Genomic DNA, 9475 nt, shown 5'->3' on the forward strand with positions numbered 1-9475 from the left:
GGGGGGTCGCACAGGAGACGCGCCGCGCCGAGTGTGTTTGCTGCCAGGTGGAGGCGATGTCGCTCCTCCTCTGCTCTCCTCGGCCACAGCTCCCAGTCTGCGGGGTGAGATCATTACCAGACACCAGGCTCCGGGACCTGACATTCACCGATCGGAAAAGCAGAGGGAGGGAGAGCGAGAAAGCGAGAGAGAGAAAGAGAGAGAGAGAGACAGAGAGTGAGGGAGTGAAAGAGAAAGAGAGAAAGAGAAAAAGAGATCCGATGCAACCGGCGAGAGAAAGCGACCTTAACCACCGCCTCCCGCCTCGGCTCCTGTGTCTGCCGTCCTTATCGCTGTAAGCGCGGTCTCGCCGCTGACATTTCCCCGTTGGATTTGGGCTTGTAGTCGGATGCGGGCTTGTTTTGACTGCAGTCGCACAGTCCCGCTCCCCCTCCTCCTCCTCCTCAGCCGCCTCCTCCTCCTCGCTTCCTAAAACGAGTAGCGGATTTGCGAGGGATCTTAGCGCCGAGCAAAGCTCCCCGAGTGACCAGCGACCCTGCGAAGCACCGGAGACGCACCGCGCACCGCCGCGGCTTCCACAAACACCAGGCAACCTGCGAGATCTCCTCTAAAGATCTGATTTCACAGGAATCGGACATAAGCGCCAAGTTTCCGATTGGATTCCCCTCTGCGCCTACCTTGTTTCTGTCATCAGATCGGCTGCAAATCCTATTTTCGCTTTTTTCCCCCCTTTCCTAAGCACCGTTGACGCCATTTTCCTCGGGGTTTTCTGTCAAAAAATAGCTTCATATATCCTGGCACCGTTTGACAGCTCCCCGGGAGGCTGTCATCCCATCCGTCGCTTGTGTAAAATGTGTCTAAATGGATTGTAAATGATCTTGATAAAATATTTACACGTTTGAGCCGACTGTGTGACAACATTAGACATGGGTAAGTAGTCCCGGTTGACTGCCTACATTCCACACCTGAATACACCTCGTTTGAAATGTGTTATGTTATTATTGACATTATAACGTGATGTGTTTCTGCCTTTTATGCTTACATCTTATGTGTCAGTCTGTGAGTTATCTTATATTATATATGTCATTTAATTCTCGACGATAACGATAAGAAATATCTTCAAACTGCTTGTAGTCACATGCTTAACAATTACTTATTACTATATAACAGCTCAGTAGGAAAGTGGCAGTAAGATAAAAATACCTAATTAGGTCAATAGGATGAAGTGTCCACTACACATTGATCAAGGATCAGCTCAACCCTTCTGTTAACACTCTGTGCAAATGTTTTTCAACTGGGGTGCATTATTGGTCTGCAACCCAGTCTATCACATAGAACAAGCAGTGTCCATTACCAGAGAGTTGCCACCCCTCATCTGCCTGTCTGCCCTGATGTATCATTCATTTACCTGTGCTGTGTTGTTTGGCTATGACATGGAAATATGGGGAAATGTGTGCAGATATGTCCTAATGTTTGCTTGGACATGATTGTAGTACTTCTAGATGTGTAGCTGTAGATGCTGGAGAGGGACAAATGTCAAAAGTTTGTGCTTGTTCATGACTGCTTGAGCACGTTTGGTTCGTACACCCACACATGTCACGTATGGCTGTATCCATGCAAAAGTTTCTTCCACATTGCGTTGCAGCGTCCTTGGAGGAAGCCAACGCTCCTCCACTCTGTGTACGTTCATCTATAAGCTGAAGCAGATTTCACCTGACTTAGATGTGCATGTCAGAAAACGGCGTGGCTGAAGGGACGTTCCGTGCGTGTGGTGTGTGGAGGAAGTTGAGGGTTGTGAGAGGATGGCAGGATGCCAGTGTTTATCAGTGGCCTCCAGAACCCTCAGTCACAACCACAGCAGCATATAAGACAAATACACCAGACAGAATGAATCAAGGGAAGCGTGTAAAAATGGCCGGGTCGCTAAGATGCACGGGAAGGGAGGCCTTGAAATGAAAAAGGAGAGAATTGGAAGAGAGGCAATTCCAATAGAGGTGCGTGACATAGTGGGGGGAAAATGGTGTTGAGAAGGGCAGGAAAGGTGGATAATAGAAGTGATTGAGGCACGGATGGAACCATCGATCTTGTCTTGTTAACAGGTTTGGACAGGCTGAAACTCCGGCAGCGATTCTGCGGCATAAAAGTATGAGGCTTGGCTATTAAATCCTCTATTAGGTAATGAGATGCCCGTGCCACCTTTAAATTAAAGCATGAGAAATCGATTAGGTGTATCCCCTTCTAAGCTGGATATCTCGGGTCGAAATAGGATCACAGAGAGTGGGAGGAGGGAATGTGAACGAGATCCAAGGACAAATCTAACTGTTGGCAGGCTCGCTTAACAGAATATCAGCACTGGAGCACCTTTTGGCAGAGCGCGCAGGAGGAGAGAGGGAGGGAGGGAGGGAGGGAAGGGGGTGTGTGTGTGGGGGGGGGGGGGGGGGGGGGGGGAGGGGAGGGAGGGAGGGAGAGGGTAAAGGAAAAGAGGGAGCACAGAAGAGGAGGGAGAGAAAAGAGGTTGGGGGGGTGAGGTGAGGGGAAGGAAGGAGACAGTTGGGGAGTAAGGGAGGTGTTTTTGCTGACAGCCATTTTGTGGCTTCTGCTGCAGTTAAAATGGTTTAACATTCATCTGCTTCTGCAGGATAGTTAGGTGAGGATGGTTTTAGTGCTACCTGGCATATGGCTCAGCCAGAGGCGCACGTGTGTGTGTGTGTGTGTGTGCGCGCGTGTGTGTGCGTGTGTGTGTGGGAGTGCACCGCACGTTATTATGAGGTCCAGGCAGCTTCCATCGCTTTAGATTATGTCCGCCCCCCACATCTTACTCTCTGATTGCCTCTCTAGCTGCCTTATGCTTGAACACACTTTTACCACCCGCACATGCACAGTGATGATAACTGACCTCAGGCAAGAGGCTTTTATTCCAAATCTCATATCCAGACAGAAGTTGATAATGGTCACTTAAAAATGTTGCAGGCTAGAAAGAACTTGGAGATGATGACATGTAAAAACCAAATGAAGATGGCTCCCCTCACCTTGCTTTGCTCTTAGGCAGAGGATTAATAGATTGGAATCTGATGTTTGCACCCACTGGATTTAGAAGTACCAGACAGCTGGGGCCATTCCTTTAGATTTTTTTTCTCCCACCATAGATTGGATCCTTCTAGAAACATTGGTTTATATGATTGCTCCTTCACTAGAGGGCTGGAATCAAAAGAGATAAATGAAAAATCAAAATGGCAGACAGACAATGTTCATCATCCCTCTGAGATAGTCATCTACAGCCGGGGATGACTGAGCCTCTACTACGCTCTCACTTCAAAGGGAAGGAGGGAAGAAAGACTCTTCACCTTGTGCAATCACACAGGCGTTTGGTGTGCTTGGGGATGTGTGAATGTGCAAGTGTGTGTGTGTGTGTGTGTGTGTGTGTGCATCTGTCCGCATGTGTGTTTGAGCTATTTGTGAGTCTACCTCAGGCACTGGGCTGCTGGGTATGCAGCCTTAAAAGGTTGTGCTTCTACCACCATCTTTCTCTCTCTCTCTCTCTCTCTCTCTCTCTCTCTCTCTCTCTCTCTCTCTCTCTCTCACTGTCGCTCTCCTTTTCTCACTCTCACACAGATATACACACTCTTTCTACCCCTGTTTTGTCTGTCTGTCTGTACCCCTCTCCACTCCCCCCCCCCTACCCACATCCACCTGTATTCCATTATCAATGTTTTATCATAATTGTTTTGAAAAGGACGAGGCAAAGCGCTGGAGCAGTGTCACATTCGCAGCCTTTCACACCCAGCACAGGCAATGACCTTATGCTATTTGAGAGGGAAGCTGGTTAGCACTGGCAGTTTTGAGAACATAATAAAGCTATTTATGCAGTGAGTCTGGCCTCTCACAATCACCCTGCTGTCTGAGCCTCGTCGAGGTGTGTTTGTGTGTGTAAGAGAGAGAGAGAGAGAGGCAAGAGAGAGGAGACAGTGAGGCTCAGGCTCAGCAAGGGAGGCCCGAGGAGGGGTCAGTCTTACATAAACTCCGGGCCTGTGTGCCAGTAACAGAGAACTAACACAGCTTAGGGCACAGAGCAGCCAGGGAGGAGGAACAGTCATGACCCAGCTAAGTAGTTTACACAGTAATGGTCCAGAATGAAGATCACTTATGTATGACGCCATTTTGTTGTCTTACTGGGTTACAGCTGTGAGTGGATATTGAGTCTTAAGAGCACAGAGCAAAGTGGATGTCATTTGCTAAATACGAGTGCGTGCGTATGTGCATGTGTGTGTGTGTGTGTGTTTGGAGAGAAAGAGAGAGAGAGACGTTGTGGTTGGCAGCTGTCTCTTTTCCTGTCATTGTCCTCAGTCCCAGGACAGAAGGGGTGGCTTTCACACATACCATGAGGGCGAGTCACCAAGCTGACTTTAGGGACCGGGAGGCTCCTGGAGGACCAAACAGGGTCATGTGGTCTGGACTCACCATGTTGTGTTAAGCCATAGTTTTGCATGTGCCAGCCCAATTAACACCCAATCACATAAACCTGAACATCGCTGCCAACCGTTTCCTGCAGCATACCATAAGTGTTTGGCTCGCTTTCAGACCTTCCAGACAGCTTGTGGTTTCCATTAATATCAGCCCGGGTTGAAACTCATCTTGCAAGAGTTAAATAGTATCTGGAGATGAGTATTCCATCAAAGTGAACACTCAGTTACATTGTCATCATGTGGTCATGCGGCGATCAGGGTCAGTCTTGAAAGCTGTTCCTCTTCAGCGGCCCATTCGAGGAGGCTCTGACAATTGAGAATTCAGCGTCCGTCACAAAGCAAGTAATTTCAAACACTTTAAAGCACTTAAAACTCCACTACACTGCGATTAAGGGAATAACTCTCTTTTTACAAGTCGTGCATGCATAATGCGACTGAAATCAGCACAAATCGAATTTGCTTTCTCCAAGTGTCTGAACCAGAGGATGCAAATCTAATGTGATTTATTCACGAGGATGTCTTTATGCTTCCTCAGTGTGTGTTTCCTCAATGCACAGACTCTCCTCATACCGTAACAGGTCACGTAAAGTCGGAGAAAGGTGGAATTCTGTTGATTCTGCTTTACTCAAACAACCAAGGAAACTGTTCAAACCAGCTCCAAGTTGTTTTTAAAACTGCAGTTGAATTAATGGAAACCACTTACTGGTTGGAATGTAGGAAATAATCTCTGAAACCTTATAGTGTGCTTTTGAAATATGGTCAGCCATACTGCTGGCAGTGTTTAATATCAGCAATTTGAAGTTCAAACATGTAAAACCACCGTTTTGGTCCTAAAGTCCATTTTATACTTAACCACTATGGGGCTACCACAAGCTACATCAGTAACTCATCTTTGAAATGTGGAAATACTAAGAATCACTGCTACACCTGAAGAGGAGCTTCACAGAAACAAGCCTCTTTATTTAATCTTCCCAACGCAGTGGAGAATGACCGGCGCTCGACCTGTTCCCCCTGGGAGGACGCTGTTTGTGTGCAGGCTTACGCTGGCATGTTTGTTTAAATACCGCTAAGGATTATGAGTATTCAAACACAATGTAAGCATGTGCTATAAGGCCTGTGGGGTATTACGGCGGGGATCAGCTGTTAGTATGGTAGCATGGACTGGTACAGGCTACTCACACACGCACGGGGAGCACGAATGCTTACAAGCTACCTTGCCAGAAAGTGTTCCAGCATTGGGTGGTGGGTGCTGTAAATCTTTTGTGCACCCAGAGGTCATTAGAAGCGGAGAGTAGACAGTAACCTGGGCTTTTATTTGAGGCATGTCCTGCAGGTAGTGGTCCTGTCTGGGTTCATATCAGTTTAAATGGTGTCAGTCGTCGCTCCGTGTGTGAGACAGCATTCCCCACTTCCAGCTCAGTCATGCCTCATGTCATATTGACTGATGGGATTCCCTGGAGCTGCAGTGAGAAGTGTAGTCCAGTGTTTGTTTTGGTTGCTTTTCTGTTTATATGTACGTACGTGTGTGCGTAAGTCGGCCCGTGCAAGCGTATATGTGTGTGTGTGTGTGTGTTTTCATGCGAGTCTGTAATATACATCTGCTCATGCATGTGTAATGATCCAAGACGGAAAACTTGAGTCCTGTGAGAGATGGCTACCACAACCTTCTTCTCTAGGGAGCAGAAAGAGCAGCGGGGGTGCAGAAGTCTACTCTTTGACAGCAACACGCTCATTTGTGTGTGTGTGTGTGTATGTGTTTATGCGCCTAAGTGTACAGTGTGTTTTTCATGCATGTGTGTAGCAATGCCACTGCATGCGTGTGTAAAACAGTTCAGACGCTGGTTTTTCCAGACCAGCTCGTAAACCACATCTGGGGAAAGAATTTAGATTCCTTCCCTCCTTCTTTCTCTGCTGCCTTCCCTTTCTCCCTGTGTGATTCCCTCCCTCCTTCTCTGCTCTTGTGAAAAGAAAAAAAAAACAGCAGTCAGCTTCTTTCATTTTTTTTTCCTATTTTGTGTCCTCAGGCTAACTTCACCCTGGTTTTAGAGCAGTGGAGAGGAATGTCTTATTTTGCACTGATCACTCTACTCTGTACACAGCTCTGCCTCAGATCTGTCAGGGGGGATAGAAGCAGGGAAGAAGAGAGGGAGCTGAGATTAGCCGAGAACGAGCAAAGGGAAAGGGATGAGAGACGCGGCCGAGTGTCAAAGGATGAGTTTGTTTACATGCGGACAAAATGCAAATGAGAATGAGGCAACGTGCTTCTGCGGCTCCGTGGTGAGGCTGCGTGTTGGTTGTCATACATAACAAGTAGGTAATGTTGATGACAGCAGACAGGCTTGTGCAGTGAGGGGGCGCAGCAACGGACACCATGGGGATGACAGGCACCTCTTTGCTCGCTCTTTTACTTATGCTGTCCTTCACCTGCTCTCTTTACAGACTCTCCCTGGCTTCACTGTGCTCCTGTGGGACAACCAGCCCAGCCTCAGTAGCTGACTGACAACAACCACCCAGCCAAAACAAAAACTACTCCTACTCCTCTGTCTTACCATTGGCTGGCTGCCACCGCTTCCCCCACCCTGACTGGCTCTGGCGGGAGTGTGGATGGAGCCAAGGGATCTGGTTGGCTCGGCCCGACCCAAAGAGGCGGAGTTGCAGGGAGGCAGACGGGGGCCAAATGAAGACCAGGAAGGAGCAGTGGGCATCGCTTTGGCACGCAGGGATGATGTGATAAATGGTGCCATCAGCGAAGGGGAGGGGTTAGAGGAGCAGGGGGAGGGGCTTCTAGAGGAGCAGGAGTTCTCCATCAAGGAAGCCAGCTTCCAGGAAGGAAGTCTAAAACTGAAGATCCAGACCACCAAGCGTACCAAGAAGCCCCCCAAGAACCTTGAGAACTACATTTGCCCCCCAGAGATCAGGATGACCATCAGGCCACCAGCTGGAGAGGGCAAAGGGGGCAGGCAGGGCCGAACAGGAAGTGGGGCAGGAACAGGGCGGGGCCTGAAGGATGAAGAACGAGGACCCCCCAGGAAAAGGGTGAGTCACTGCCACTGAAATTGCTGCTGATTTTATTTGTTTTTTTTTTCACAAGACGACATGTGATATGATGTCATATGAAAGTTTTTCTGAAAAATGAGTGTCCCTGTGTGTAAACATCACATGGCTTCTCTCTATCGCAACCTCTGAGTTCACCCCTCCCACCACCACCTCGCTGCCGGTAGCTCCCTTCCCTGCTTGGTTACACAGGGTCAAAGTTTGTTGGGTAATTGAAACCAGTCATAGCTAGCTGACACACACACATGCACATATACACACACGCACACTCACACTCACACTCAAATAGGAGCTGAGAATAGGGCTGACATAAGCAAGTGACAGCTGGTCTCTGCTCTCTCCATTTGTGGTCATATACACAGAGACCTCCTCTCCTCTCCTTTTTTCTCCTCTCTTCTCCTCTCCTCTCCTCTCCTGTCCTCTCCACTCTTTCTCTCCTCTCCTCTCCTCTCTTTCTCTCCTCTCCTCTCAATGTGGGTCATGCCCCCCCCCCAAATCACACCATCACACACGCACACTGGTTCGGTGTGTGTGACACTGTGTATGTACAGATCCTTGGGGGATTCCGGTGTTTGCAATGTGTGTTGACCTACACAGTGGTGTGTGTGTGTGTGTGTGTGTGTGTGTGTGTGTGTGTGTGTGTGTGTCCAAGCCTGACAGCCCTCTCAGTGTCACTGAGATCGACTGACCCACCAATAGCAGAGGCAGCATGTAGTCCACATGTAGCCGGACGCTGTTTTTGTTCTGTTGTGCTTTACTCATTTCTCACATTCAAGCCTTGTGGTGATTGATTTAATCGTTCCTTTCTCCTGACTACCGTCATGCTGTGTCAGCACATGAGAAGCTCCAGCAAAACTGAGATCACAGAAAAATGGGATCTTGTAAGGATTAATCATAATAAAGCTTATTGCTTACATTTAAATGGTATGCGCCCTCATTTCCAAAACTGTTAATGACACAGTTTATGGCAGCTTACAGGTCTTCTTGTGTTCTCCCTTAGAGAAGCAGAAGTGACGCTGCATCAGATGGTCTCATTGTGCCTGGAGCTCCATGTGGCTCAGGTGCACATCTGTTGAGTCAGACTACCTGTGGTCAGCTGTTTGTAGAGAGGTTCACCAAGGTAACCAAGCGTGAAATGTCATAACTCGTTGCAGCTTGTATCATCTACCGCCACCTTGCTTCAAAATGCCATACAATAACAAAAACAACTAAAAGATGTAATACATTGGAAAACATTTTCACAGTTGTGAACCATTGTGCAAAAGAGCTTCATCATTAAAGAGCAACAACTTCAATTGCTTCTAATTGACTGCCCATGCAGAGGTCTGAACATAATCACAATGATTTGGAATTAGAATATAACGTTAATGGGTTGACTGTGTCAAGAATTTAAAATGTTTGCAGTGTGCGACTCTTTACTTGTTTACCGTTTCTCTATGTTGACATTTGTGTCTGTTTCTATATGAGTGAACACACTGAAGCACTCTGAAATTGTGTAGCCACTTCTTATCTGGCGTGATTGCTTTCATTTGGAAGCCCACCGCTGCTGTATGATTGACAAGGGTTGTCATAGTGATAGGGGCTGCAAGCTGCTCTCCATTGAGGTTTGGGATGTGGAGGGGAGGGGGAGGAGCAGAGGATGTGTTGGTGTTGATTCAGATCAGTTTCAACCCTTCATCCCCTACACTGTGTCGCTCAATCACACCCCCACCCCCTCACCCCCTCACCCACTGCCTCCCCCACACCCTCCATCCACCCATCACCTGCCACCCCAAGGGTGTAATACAGGCAGGCTCACTGGAGAGGAACGGGTTAAAGAGAGAGGCTGGATTCCCCTCTCTCTCTCTCTCTCTCTCTCTCTCTCTTTCTCTTTCTCTCCCTCTCTTTCTGTGTGTGTGTGTGTGTGTGTGTGTGTGTGTGTGTGTGCGTGCGTGTGAGTGTGAGTGTGTGTGTTTAGG

The 9475-nt window shown here is 48.2% G+C and overlaps 1 protein-coding gene across 2 annotated transcripts in view; it reads left to right on the top strand.

Annotated features, from left to right (window-relative positions):
* setbp1 (SET binding protein 1) overlaps positions 1–9475 on the top strand; it is a 35245-nt gene continuing 25770 nt past the window's right edge. Inside the window, exons 1-2 of one of the 2 annotated variants that reach the window (XM_076151026.1) lie at positions 1–930; positions 6903–7499. In XM_076151026.1, coding sequence (XP_076007141.1) covers positions 7068–7499 — 432 coding nt within the window. In that variant the 5' untranslated portion in view covers positions 1–930; positions 6903–7067. Of the gene's footprint in view, positions 931–2498; positions 7500–9475 lie in introns of those variants that run through there. The other variant, XM_076151025.1, reaches the window with a different exon arrangement.

The sequence above is a fragment of the Genypterus blacodes genome, unplaced genomic scaffold (genome assembly GCF_046128005.1).
Source record: "Genypterus blacodes isolate CSIRO-AG114 ecotype Tasmania unplaced genomic scaffold, CSIRO-AGI_Gbla_v1 ptg000053l_1, whole genome shotgun sequence".
NCBI lineage: Eukaryota > Metazoa > Chordata > Actinopteri > Ophidiiformes > Ophidiidae > Genypterus > Genypterus blacodes.